The sequence below is a fragment of the Podarcis liolepis genome, assembly GCF_965112155.1.
Source record: "Podarcis liolepis genome assembly, chromosome: 1".
In the NCBI taxonomy this organism is placed as follows: domain Eukaryota; kingdom Metazoa; phylum Chordata; class Lepidosauria; order Squamata; family Lacertidae; genus Podarcis; species Podarcis liolepis.
This window is the reverse complement of record NC_139554.1, coordinates 133,617,562-133,631,712: the sequence shown is the minus strand read 5'-3', so window position 1 is coordinate 133,631,712 and position 14,151 is coordinate 133,617,562. Positions and strand designations below refer to the sequence as shown.

The 14,151-nt window shown below is 43.1% G+C and overlaps 1 protein-coding gene and 1 long non-coding RNA gene across 4 annotated transcripts in view; one reads left to right on the top strand and one right to left on the bottom strand.

Moving 5' to 3' along the window:
• The window catches only part of LOC310693484, a 105,736-nt gene that overhangs the window by 19,897 nt on the left and 71,688 nt on the right, over positions 1–14,151 (bottom strand). For all 3 annotated transcript variants that reach the window (XR_014519195.1, XR_014519196.1, XR_014519197.1), the window contains one exon: positions 1,706–1,778. This is a non-coding gene — a long non-coding RNA (uncharacterized lncRNA). The remainder of the gene's footprint in view (positions 1–1,705; positions 1,779–14,151) is intronic.
• The window catches only part of DRC11 (dynein regulatory complex subunit 11), a 103,202-nt gene that overhangs the window by 48,745 nt on the left and 40,306 nt on the right, over positions 1–14,151 (top strand). Inside the window, exons 7-9 of the mRNA XM_083472989.1 lie at positions 2,799–2,883; positions 6,846–6,986; positions 8,589–8,664. Of these exons, the coding sequence (XP_083329115.1) occupies positions 2,799–2,883; positions 6,846–6,986; positions 8,589–8,664 (302 nt within the window). The remainder of the gene's footprint in view (positions 1–2,798; positions 2,884–6,845; positions 6,987–8,588; positions 8,665–14,151) is intronic.

Genomic DNA, 14,151 nt, shown 5'->3' with positions numbered 1-14,151 from the left:
AATTCTTTTGAGACCTACAATATAATTGTAAACGTGTTTGCTTACAGGTGAGTCCCAAGGAATACAGTAGGTCTTATGTGTCACAGTAGTCATAGGAGTAAAAAAAAGGAAAGGATTGTATCCAACTAAGTTATATATAAGTAGACCCATTAAAATGAATGACCCAAAAATCAATCATGCCTGAATAGGACTAGTATTGGACGCCACCCAAAGAGGAAGTGCTTATTTTGAATGCTTTCAGTTAATCTGCTACATCCCAATATAGGCTAAAAGTGAGCTAGAACTATGGCTAAAAGATATCCGGATTCTTGCTTATGTGAACATAAGGAAATATTTCAGAAAGTCAGTATTGAATCTACTGCCTTTGGAACAATTCTGGCTTCTCCAAACATTTAAACCCTAATGATCACTGTCTCTTACTTATGTGCTGTTCTGGTGGTATGGCTATGCAGTGCCAGGACTCCTGCAGACCAGAGGAAATTGTGGATCAGTGTCCCTGGCATTATCTACACTGGGTAACATTGTACAAAACTCCTTTTAAGGTGGAACCTTTTGGAGAGCAATGGTTCCCAAATTTTCCCTTTAACACTAAGATAGTAAATGAGCATCATAGGGAGTACGTGTGTGAACCATGGAAATATGAGAAGTTTCTTTGGCCCTCTGAAACTGAGCCTTTTTTATTGGAGATAACTGTCCTGAGTTAAACCATTAATAAGGTGGCCTTGTTGTTGTTGTTTAGTCGTCTCCAACTCTTCATGACCCCATGGGCCAGAGCATGCCAGGCACTCCTGTCTTCCACTGCCTCCCACAGTTTGGTCAAACTCATTAAGTTGGCCTAGCAGAATCTAAAAAGCAGTCATAACTGCAATAAATTACAACCACAGCCTTAAAACAACCCCAGATATTAAATATACATTTTAGTCTGAAAATAATTACTGCATTTTGAAAGACAAGATAATCTAGTTGATGCCCCAACATTGGGCAGGATCCAGCAGGCACTGTGGCCAATGAAGCCCTCTGCCTTGAGCTTGCTTGTGCTTGGCACTGGCGCACAACACATACAGATCACAGTGGAAGGTCAGCACCATGTTCCTCTTCTCCTCAGTGCCTGAACCTCAACATTACTCTTGTTCCAAAAAGGAAGAGGGCTTCTTTGTGCCCTACATTATTGATTTACAAAAGGTGATTCAGCCTTCTCTCTGCATTGAAGTTCTTTTTCATCTGCACCTAGCTCTTTGGAACATATTTGCAAGGTCAGGATGTAGTAGAGAACAGCATGTCAGCCTTTGCCACTGCAGAGATTCAGCTGGTGTACATATGTTTAAAATTTGACTAATTGCATAATGTTGAGGCACAGTGCAATGGAGCATAGCGCAGATGTACAGAGCCTGAAACCAGTGCCTCGTGCTGGACCATCTTTCCCCACAGAGGACATGACAGATTAATAATGGGAACAGCTGAAACTGCTAAAGAATTGACTTGGGGGCAATCAAGGGCTGCAGTGAGTCATTAGTTATGCTTGTTTTTAACAACACATTTCTCTCTAATGTGGCCTAAATATGAAGCAAGCCAAATCATCTGTACTTCAGTTCTAGTGCCAAGTGCCATTTTTCAAATGCATGCATTGAAAGGCAGTAAAAAAATAAAAAAGAATAATCTGGCATGACTTTTAATATTTAAGTTAAATAGAAAATTGGATCTGTGCCTTATATTTGTTCTTCTTTGCTAGAAATAATTCTGTATGTAAAAACCATTTCCCCCGTCATGTTAAAAAAAATCTGGGAAAGAAAGAAAGAGCCATTTACTGCTCAGCTGTGGGATTTACTCTACTAAAAGTTGAAAATAAGGGAAAGAGAGATGTCCATTATTGGGTGAGATAGTTCACGTTAAGCAGATTCTGCCCCTTGTCCAACACTTAATTTTTATGGACAAGGAGAACTTTGCAGAACCAAGGGAATTACTTCAGAAGGATGAAACACAGAGTTTCATTTCCCACATGTCAACAAACAATTACTGAAAGGTACTGTATGGGCACTGAGCTTGTCAGAGAATTTCTGAATTAGATGGAACAATCTATGAATGCAATTTCAGGAAGCTAACTTACATGAAAATGTGGTCCAACATCTCATTCTTACAGTTTTGCCTCAGTAATTTAGAATATAGGATGAAATGCATGGTACTTAACAGAGTAAGACTAATGTAAATGATGTTTAGGGCAGTTGCAAGAGAGTGATCGCAAGAACCCTTTAAGATGGGAGCAACCCATCTCCATTGCATACATTTGGAATAGAGCAGAAGAGAACACGGCTTGCCTTAGAAAGGAGTTGCATTCACGTCTTGCGGATATATACCGTATTTTTTGCTCTATAAGACTCACTTTTTCCCTCCTAAAAAGTAAGGGGAAATGTGTGTGCGTCTTATGGAGCGAATGCAGGCTGCGCAGCTATCCCAGAAGCCAGAACAGCAAGAGGGATTGCTGCTTTCACTGCGCAGCGATCCCTCTTGCTGTTCTGGCTTCTGAGATTCAGAATAGTTTTTTTCTTGTTTTCCTCCTCCAAAAACTAGGTGTGTCTTGTGGTCTGGTGTGTCTTATAGAGCGAAAAATACGGTAGCTGTCTCTACCACATCACACTTCATCTCTAGTTATTTGCTTCGCCTGCCCACATCAAACTGCTTTTGAGTAGGAACACCATTTTGCTGATTAGCCATATATAATTATCTAACTGTTTTGAATTAATACTTAAAAACAACATGTGGCTCTGTGCTGTTTTTGAAATGGAGCCTTTTCTCTCACACAGGCACATGACAGGAAGATTTCCGGACTACCCTGACGAAGAACAAGGCGGTTCAGCTATTCTTTTTGCTGAAAAAACTCCAGAGGAGGTAGCATTTGTTTCAGACATAAGGTTAAAAAAGGATTATTATTCATTCCCTTTTTGAAACAATGTATGGTAGGCCCACGGCGTTTACGCGCGCTGCTCTGGTTTGCCAGAAGCGGCTTAGTCATGCTGGCCACATGACCCGGAAGCTGTACGCCAGCTCCCTCGGCCAATAAAGCAAGATGAGCGCCGCAACCCCAGAGTTGGCCACAACTGGATCTAATGGTCAGGGGTCCCTTTACCTTTACCTATGGTAGGCCCAGATTTATAGTACCAAATTTGATCTTACTGGGTTGGATCCACAGGTGCAGCCAAAAAGGATATTAGGAGACCCCAAATTAAAATTAAAATCTCATCTGGAACTCAGAGGTCTGAACACAGTTGCACTAGGACTTTTTTATCCCCCTTCCTAACTCATATTCTCTTTTTTAAAAGCTTGTTACGTGATTTCTGCATTAGAGAATTTGATTCTGAGGCACTGGTTACAATTTCTAGACACCAAACAGTTCCACTGCAGAGTCCTTTAATGAGATCTGCCAGTCAAGTCACATGAAGGCTCCACACATGTATTAACAATTTCTGCCACGTTCCAGGAGCCATTCCCCATCCCATCCCACATCCGGAAAGCAATGCAAAAACCAGCCTAAAGTATTTCTATACCCACAGAACGCTAGGCGTGCAAATCTCCGTTGGGGTAGGCAGCATGATGCCTTCCAGATGTTGCTGGACTCAAAGCTCCCATCGGCCTTGAGCATGGACTGAAGGCTGGGGCTCTCTGGGGGCACCACATTGACTATCCCTGGTTTATGCTACTGGCCACACTTCTTCTTCAGCATGTAATTACGTACAGTGGTACCTCGGCTTACATACGCTTCAGATTACATACGCTTCAGGTTACAGACTCCGCAACCCAGAAATAGTGCTTCAGGTTAAGAACTTTGCTTCAGGATGAGAACAGAAATCATGCTCCGGTGGCGCAGCGGCAGTGGGAGGCCCCATTAGCTAAAGTGGTGCTTCAGGTTAAGAACAGTTTCCGGTTAAGAACGGACCTCCAGAACAAATTAAGTACTTCACTCGAGGTTAAGTACTGTGTACTGTGTTAACATTGCCCCTTGACAGTGTTCCAGAAGTTACTGTTTCTTTGGTAAAGACTAGCCTACAGAAGCCCATGTCATAATACAGTGGTGCCCCGCAAGACAAATGCCTCGCAAGACGGAAAACTCGCTAGACGAAAGAGTTTTCCGTTTTGGAGGTGCTTCGCAAAACGAATCTCCTATGGGCTTGCTTCACAAGACGACAATGTCTTGCGAGTTCCTGCTGTTTTTTTTTCCTCCCCCCCCCTTTTTCTAAGCCGCTAAGCCACTTATCAGGTGATCCGATCAGCAGATAAGCCGCTAATAGCGCTAACCCGCTAATCCGTCAATGGGCTTGCTTCGCAAGACGAAAAAACCGCTAGACAAAGAGAATCACAGAACGGATTCTTTTCGTCTTGCGAGGCACCACTGTAAATCTATTCATCCTAAAAGAGCCACAGGATTATTTAATGCCAGCGTTTTGGAATTTGTTACATATATAGGGACACTCAGAGTTGAAGATTCGCCAGTGGGTGTCAAATATTTAGGAGATACAACTGTAGAAATGAACCTCGCTCCGCTGCTGTGACCTTCTAATTTCTCCACTTCTCCCAGGATCCCTGGGATCCTGGCCACTGCACCATTTCAACCCTTGACACTTCTTCTTGTTCTTCCTCCCAATTCCTTCCATGCCTCTGTTTCCCTCCTCATAGGCTTACTCAAATATTTACAGCTCTTTGCCTACTTTGCATAACAATAGTGAGCATTTATATCAAAGTGCTTCACGCATATTATTATACAGTATCTGTAATGCTTAAATTGGGTGGGAGTCCGTGCTCCCTACAAAATGGGCTAGAGGGGTCAAGAGAACTGCCGGGAAATGTGGGGTGGGGGGAAGAGAGGGGGGTTGTTTCATAGTGGAGAGAGATCTGCGCATGGATCCTGCTTACAGGTTTCCCCATAGGCTTCTGGCTGGCCATTGTGAGAACAGGATGCTGGACTAGATGGGCTCTTCTTACGCTCTTGTGTTTTTATTTTTCCTCTGAAATAATTATAAGTGTCATCATTTCCATGTTATGAGTGGGGTGGGGGGCTGCGATAGTGCCGGCTGCTCTAGACAAGCCACCCTGGTGAATTTGTGACGGATGATATGTGACCCTGGAGACTCCCATGTGCAGCTTGGACTATTGTCTGCTTCTCCAGGCAAAAGATTCCAGGTGGGAAGGAATCTACAGTGGTACCTCGCAAGACGAATGCCTCACAAGACAAAAAACTCGCTAGACGAAAGGTTTTTCCGTTTTCGATTTGCCTCGCAAGACGAATTTCACCTATGGGCTTGCTTCGCAAGACGAAAACGTCTCGCGACTTTGTTTCCTTTGTCTAAAAACAAAGACATGTTTTGTTTATAAAGTTAATTTATTTTCCCTTCAATTTTTGAACTGCTCTTTACAGTATGTGTGACTTTAAAGAGCAGTTAATAAACTGTTGTTGTACCAAATTTGGCTTTGTTTGGACTTTTTTTGACCATAGGAACGCATTAATTGATTTTCAATGCATTCCTATGGGATTTCGTGATTCGCAAGACGAAAAATTCGCTAGACGACAAAACTTGCGGAACGAATTAATTTCGTCTTGCGGGGCACCACTGTACTCAGTTTCTTACTAGAACCCCAGATCCACCAGGTGCAAAAGACAGGCACTTGGAACTAAAAACTCTGAGCCTAGAAGTTGATTTTGAGTACCAGCATTAAACAGAGCTCACAGCCCTTCCACAGGAAAATTCAGTTCTGCTCACCCTCTTCCCCAAGCTTTTAAAATAAAGGTAGAGGGACCTCTGACCATTAGGTCCAGTCGTGACCGACTCTGGGGTTGTGGTGCTCATCTCGCTTTATTGGCTGAAGGAGCCAATACAGCTTCTGGGTCATGTGGCCAGCATGACTAAGCCACTTCTGGCGAAACCAGAGCAGCGCACAGAAACACCGTTTACCTTCCCACCGGAGCGGTACCTATTTATCTACTTGCACTTTGACGTGCTTTCGAACTGCTAGGTTGGTAGGAGCAGGGACCAAGCAACGGGAGCTCACCCCGTCGCGGGGATTCGAACCGCCAACCTTCTGATCGGCAAGTCCTAGGCTCTGTGGTTTAACCCACAGTGCCACCCGCGTCCCAAGCTTTTTAAATATCAGCAGTATAATTTACTTCATTGCATGTAGGGGTGGCTAATCAGATCATCAATTTGATTTGATCAGCCAGAGATCTATCAGTAGATCCTGATCTGCCTTGTGCCCACTCCTGGTTACTGTTCAAGGAAAGCACTACTTCCCACTCCCTTTTAAGCCTATAGGCCTTCCTGCAAGGTGAGGCACATGCCTGTCTTTTCTACCCAGGCCAGGTTAAGAGTACCTGCTGAGCAATGGGCTGCTGCAGCCTTCCCCAACCTAATGCCCTCCAGATGTTTTGGACCAAACTGGCTAGTTTTCATGTTACAGTTATTCTGCACCAATATCTCTAGAGTAATCTTTTTAGCTATAGACAAAAAATGAAAAAGTATTTTTAAAAATAGCACAGTAAGAAACACATATCAGAAAACAGGAGACTGATAACGAATCTGATAGCGGTAGCAAGAGCATTGATTGCTAAAGGTTCCTTCTTTGGAGGAGTGGCTACATGAAATGTTATGTTTTTATTGTGAGTAAAATAATAGCGATGATTCGTTTTTGCTCAGGGTGGACTGATCTTGGTGGCTGAACTCTATATCATTTAGCAAGAAAATATTCAAGATAACATAAAGTTGCAAGGGTTAACTATGTTATAAATGTTTGTTACATTTGTTGGTTTGATAGCTGGAATGAAGCTAGTTGTTTTGTTTAGGCTCCTTGCTTCATTCTGCCAGGTGGCTGCTGAAATAATTGCTAAAGAAGAAGAAGAACTGAAAAAGAAGAAAAAGAAAAAGGGGAAAAAAGAAAAGAAAGAAAAAGGGAAAAAGAAAAAGCAAGGGAAAGAAAAAGAGACGAAACCAAAGAAGAAAGAGCAGGCAAGAAATGCTAATGCACAACTCTTATCAAATTTTGTTGATTCAATTAATGTTGGGTAGAATCTGGGTGAGAACTATGTGTACACTTTGAGACCCACAATAAGCTTCTGCTTAGGCTTCCAGCCAGCCTGAAATATGAGCCATATGGACTCTCAGAGGACCCTTTCTTTGTTTCCCACCCTCCTAAAACTTTCCTCCACTGTGTTAAATAGTTCCTGAAAACCTTAGGATCAGAGCAGGCTGTCAGATTCAAACCTGAGTGCTTTACATTGCCATATATAAGCACAGGGGAAGAATTGAGGAGGAAAGCTATCTGTGGTTTCTCTCTCCCCCACCTCTCTTTCTCCATTTCTCCTCTTCCCCAAGTGACAGCTGTCACTGATATAAAGAAGCCAAGCATGAGGAAAGGGGTTGGGATTTGCAAGTTTAGCCCCACGTCCAGAGCTATTGGACTCCTCCAGCCGTCACTATGTTGAGACGTAATGTTTGCTGTGGAGAGCTTGTTTCACACGTGGGGGCTTCCAGCACAATCTAGAACCCTGATTATCCACCCTTTAAATTGTAAGGGTAGCCCCTATGTGTATTTATTCTTTTTTATTTAACCAGATTTATATACCACTTCATTATCATTAGAGCAAACAGCACGCAGTGTGTGGGGTTTTTCCCCATTTTTTTTTACTATTTGTGATCATTAACATTCAGTGTTATGAGAAGACTTTACAGGGTGGGAAAATCTCATTTCCTAGAGAATCCAGGGGCATCTAATGAAGCTGAATGTTGAAAGATTTAGGACAGGCAAAAGTACTTCACACAGTGCCTAGTTAAACTGTGGGATTTGCTCTCATAAGAAGCAGTGATCCCCACCAACTTGGGTGACATAACACAGATCACAAAGCCACCAATGGCTGCTAGCTGTGTGAGCCAAGTTTCACCTCTGCTGCCCCGCTAGACGAAAAAACTCGCGGAATGAATTAATTTTGTCTTGCGAGGCACCACTGTATTCTTGTTATGATTATTTTTAATGCATGTAATGGCTGCTCACTAAACACAGTAAATCAAACTGAACTGAATCTGACGGAAGCAGTAAGAGTCTGAATATCTTTTGTTGGGAATGGCAGGTTGAAAAAGTGCTGTTCTGCTTGCAAGCTTCCCTCCCATGGGCACTGAGAGAACAGGATGGTGGGTTGGATGGGCCAATGGCCTGACCCAGTAGACTCTTCTTCTATTCTTTTCAGCCCCTAATTCTTTTTACCAGATCATAGCGACTCCAAAACACCAGCACCTCTAGCTTTGTTAACCCCATCCACTCAACCACAGTTTCCAGAAACCGATGAAGAACAATACTGATTAGGTTGGGAAAAGAAAACTTATCACTTCATGAAATATTAGACAACAAGGATGTCTTCTGGACATCAGTGCTCCAATTTCAGCCACCATGAGAGTGAAATTGGAGCACTGATGCCCTGATGAAAGGAAGTGGAATCTTGTTGTATGGGGACCACTGATACCATCCACTATTGATTTTACCTGTTTTGTAACATCAACTTTTAATTGTCTGTGTTTCTAAGTTATTGAGGTCAAGGTTTTCTTTTGTAAATTAAGGAAGAAGAAGAAGGTTGGAAAATGTCACCTAGTAATTTTCTCCCGGTAATGGAAGCAGGAAACAACAAATACAAAGGCAAGTAGAGAAAGCATAGTTAGCGTAAATGTTGACTGTAAAATTTAATGCATGATATTCAGGCAAGTCTGTGGATCCAGAGTATACTCCATTGCTGGGCACAATCATGACAGCACAAAACCATTTAGCATGTGCCTAATTCAACAAATGAAAATGTAGGTTGAATATTCAAGCTTTAAGACATGCCTAATGAGATAAATTTATGTGGGTTCTTTACCATAGGGCTTGTTTACCATAATATGTAAGCAAGAGTCCAGAAATACAAATGGGGAGATATCTATATCTATATCTATATCTATATCTATATCTATATCTATATCTATATATATATAGATATATATAGATATAGATATAGATATAGATATAGATATAGATATAGATATGCAGGTTTTGGTGTCTTCGGGTGTCTTCCCGTGTAAGAGTTGGGGTGTCTAGGCGACGTTTCGACGAGGTCTCACTCGTCATCTTCAGGCTGGTGCTTTCGGCTTCTTGTTACTGGAACAGAGCAGGATCTCAGTGTTTGAGTTCCTATAAATACTGTTGAGGGGGTGTGGTGTATAGCCTCCAACGTTCTGGGCAGAGAGGAGGTTCCCAGGTTAGTGTGCCTTTTCTTCTTTTGTTCCTTAATTACTTGAGGGATATCTTGAGTGATTTCTTGAGTGATATTCTGAGTACCACTTAGGTGGGTCATTAGGTGTGGATTAGTTGCTAAAGCTTTCGTGTCTTGACCTCTTGAGCTTGTGAAGAGTTTTTCTGAGAAGATGGCTGTACTGCACTTAGTTGTGCTCTGGCTTGGCTTCGTGTATAGGGGCGAGCTGTGGTTTTGTGCCCTGTGCCAGCCAGATCTGTGTAGGGATTGCAGGGGGGTGCAGCATCCGGAGGTGCCACTATGGTTTGGTTACTGGATGGTGTCTGTGATTTATCTGTGGAGAGGGTCTGGGTTTGGGTCTGGTGTGGTTGATTGGTGATGGCGTTCTGTGTGCCTCTGGTTCTGGTGTCGGTTTTTGTGGGGAGGGCTAATTTCCAGATGTCTGGCAGGCGGGACGTGTCGTCACGCTTGTTCATGTTGTGAGGGTGTTTCTCTATCTCGATGGCTTCCATGATTATTCTCTTGTGGTGATGTTCCATGTTAAAGAGCAATTTGGAACAGCCTTTTGCACCAACAAAAAAATCAAAACAGCCTTTTGCACCAACCAAAAAATAGCCAATATCCTCAGAAACCCCAAAGATAAAATCCAGTTGGAAAACCAAGGGGTCTATGAAATACCCTGCAAAGTCTGCCCAGCCACGTACATTGGACAAACAAACAGACGAATAAATGCACGTATCGCAGAACACAAGAATGCCGTCAAAAAAGAAGAAAAAACTTCCTCTCTTTTCCAACACATGAAAGAAACAGGACACGAAATTAATTTTGCAGATTCCAAATTGCTCTTTAACATGGAACATCACCACAAGAGAATAATCATGGAAGCCATCGAGATAGAGAAACACCCTCACAACATGAACAAGCGTGACGACACATCCCGCCTGCCAGACATCTGGAAATTAGCCCTCCCCACAAAAACCGACACCAGAACCAGAGGCACACAGAACGCCATCACCAATCAACCACACCAGACCCAAACCCAGACCCTCTCCACAGATAAATCACAGACACCATCCAGTAACCAAACCATAGTGGCACCTCCGGATGCTGCACCCCCCTGCAATCCCTACACAGATCTGGCTGGCACAGGGCACAAAACCACAGCTCGCCCCTATACACGAAGCCAAGCCAGAGCACAACTAAGTGCAGTACAGCCATCTTCTCAGAAAAACTCTTCACAAGCTCAAGAGGTCAAGACACGAAAGCTTTAGCAACTAATCCACACCTAATGACCCACCTAAGTGGTACTCAGAATATCACTCAAGAAATCACTCAAGATATCCCTCAAGTAATTAAGGAACAAAAGAAGAAAAGGCACACTAACCTGGGAACCTCCTCTCTGCCCAGAACGTTGGAGGCTATACACCACACCCCCTCAACAGTATTTATAGGAACTCAAACACTGAGATCCTGCTCTGTTCCAGTAACAAGAAGCCGAAAGCACCAGCCTGAAGATGACGAGTGAGACCTCGTCGAAACGTCGCCTAGACACCCCAACTCTTACACGGGAAGACACCCGAAGACACCAAAACCTGCATTCCTGTACCCGTGAAAATCTACGAAAGCAAATATCTCACCTCTACGGGGAGGAAACCTTCCAGCTGACAAGAACCTACGAGAAACTAGAAATCCGAAGAGCCACCATCTTATGTGATCTCTTGTTCCTACGCAACTGCCGAGACAACAACTTAATTCCCACATGCTTCCAACTTAAATTCCACTCTAAAACCCCAGCTACCGAAAGGATCCTGAAACGAACTGAACTATCCCTAATCAGAAACGAAATACATAAGAAAAGATACCTACTAAACCAAACCAACAAAGATCTGCTCACTCTTCACCTCAAACTCTGTAACAAAATCCACCCTGCACTCTGGGACAAATGCAAACAACTAGCCGTCTGGAGAGCTGAAACTGAGACCTCACATAAGACAGACAGACACACCAACAAACTCCACAAACTAGAGAAACGCCAGAAGCCCAGCCACCCTCCACAACAACCCATGAAACAAACAGTACATAACATATCAGACAGGATCCTCACCTCAACTGAAACCAAAGTACTCTCCAAAGGTTTCAACTTTGCAGTCGCCCCGAGACGCATCCCCACGGAAAACATCATATGCGGAGTCGAAGCTAGCCTAACCAAAATCAACCCAGATGAAGCCAATAAAATCAGACTTGAAGTCACCAACATCCTCTGCTCCAGCAAACCACCCAGAAGCAATTTACACAAAGAAGAACAGAAAGCACTCACCAACCTGAGGAAAGACAACAACATAATCATTCTCCCAGCAGACAAAGGTAATGCCACTGTTGTGATGAACACATCGGACTACCAAGCAAAACTATCAAATCTACTCCAAGACCCTACCTACCAACCTATAAAAACAGATCCCACCACCTATCTGGAAAAAACCACCAAATCCAAAATAAAAGCCTCTCCTATCAGTGAAGAAATCCAGCTTAGAATCATCCCCAGAGAAAAATCATCCAGATGCCCCAAACTCTACGGTCTCCCCAAGATACACAAAGAAGGAACACCACTCAGACCAATAGTCAGCTCCATAGGCTCACCTCTACAAAATCTCGCTAAATTTCTCGCTAAGCAACTTCAGCCCTATGCAGAATCCATCGCTTCACACGTTACAAACTCCTTCCAGTTCATAGAAACAATAAAGAAGCAAAACCTACATCCCGATGACCTACTTGTGAGCTTCGATGTTGTATCTCTCTTCACACAAGTGCCCATTAATGAAGCCTTGACAGCCATTCAAAACAAATACAATCCCCCCGAATACATCCTGGACCTGACCAACCACTGCCTAACCAACACGTACTTCATCCACAATGGACAAAGATACAAACAGATAGAAGGAGCACCTATGGGATCACCCCTCTCACCGGTCATCGCAAATTTGTACATGGAACACTTTGAAACCAATGCTTTAGACAAGTCAGAACACAAACCCAAACTTTGGCTCAGATATGTTGACGACACCTTTGTAATTTGGCCACACGGGAAAGAAAAACTAGATAGCTTCCTCACACATCTCAACAGCCTACACCCCAAAATACAATTCACTATGGAAATAGAAGCCAACAACCAACTTCCCTTCCTTGACGTCCTAATCTACAAAAAACCTGATGGCTCCCTAGGACACACTATCTACCGGAAAAAAACACACACCAACCGCTACTTACATGCACAATCACACCACCACCCTGCACAAATAAACTCCGTAGCCAAGACTCTCATCTCCAGAACCAAACGCCTGGCTGACAAAGACCACTTGACAACTGAGTTACAGAATCTCTCAAATGTGTTAATCGCCAATGGATACCAGCAAAACAGGGTTACGAAGCTAATCCAAAAAGAAACACCCCCCAAAAACCAAGACACAGAAGAAAACAATGGCATGGCCCTCCTTCCTTATATCAAGGGCACTACAGATAAAATTAGCAAAATCCTCCATAAACACAATATCAAAACAGCCTTTTGCACCAACCAAAAAATAGCCAATATCCTCAGAAACCCCAAAGATAAAATCCAGTTGGAAAACCAAGGGGTCTATGAAATACCCTGCAAAGTCTGCCCAGCCACGTACATTGGACAAACAAACAGACGAATAAATGCACGTATCGCAGAACACAAGAATGCCGTCAAAAAAGAAGAAAAAACTTCCTCTCTTTTCCAACACATGAAAGAAACAGGACACGAAATTAATTTTGCAGATTCCAAATTGCTCTTTAACATGGAACATCACCACAAGAGAATAATCATGGAAGCCATCGAGATAGAGAAACACCCTCACAACATGAACAAGCGTGACGACACGTCCCGCCTGCCAGACATCTGGAAATTAGCCCTCCCCACAAAAACCGACACCAGAACCAGAGGCACACAGAACGCCATCACCAATCAACCACACCAGACCCAAACCCAGACCCTCTCCACAGATAAATCACAGACACCATCCAGTAACCAAACCATAGTGGCACCTCCGGATGCTGCACCCCCCTGCAATCCCTACACAGATCTGGCTGGCACAGGGCACAAAACCACAGCTCGCCCCTATACACGAAGCCAAGCCAGAGCACAACTAAGTGCAGTACAGCCATCTTCTCAGAAAAACTCTTCACAAGCTCAAGAGGTCAAGACACGAAAGCTTTAGCAACTAATCCACACCTAATGACCCACCTAAGTGGTACTCAGAATATCACTCAAGAAATCACTCAAGATATCCCTCAAGTAATTAAGGAACAAAAGAAGAAAAGGCACACTAACCTGGGAACCTCCTCTCTGCCCAGAACGTTGGAGGCTATACACCACACCCCCTCAACAGTATTTATAGGAACTCAAACACTGAGATCCTGCTCTGTTCCAGTAACAAGAAGCCGAAAGCACCAGCCTGAAGATGACGAGTGAGACCTCGTCGAAACGTCGCCTAGACACCCCAACTCTTACACGGGAAGACACCCGAAGACACCAAAACCTGCATTCCTGTACCCGTGAAAATCTACGAAAGCATATATATATATATATATATATATATATATATATATATATATATATATAGATATAGAGATATAGATATAGATATAGATATAGATATAGATATAGATATAGATAGATTTATGTTTTAAATATGCATCTGGGGATTTCAGAGCAGCTTAACAGGATATGGTATGGTGGATTTCTTCATCAAACAATTCCATTTGTCATGTAGACACAGTGGCAAGAGGAGGGTAGTGTTAATTTCTTGAGCCCTAACTGAAAACAGATGTGTGCTTATTTCCAGGAGTTGCCAGTATAGGAACTCCCACTCCATTGTTAT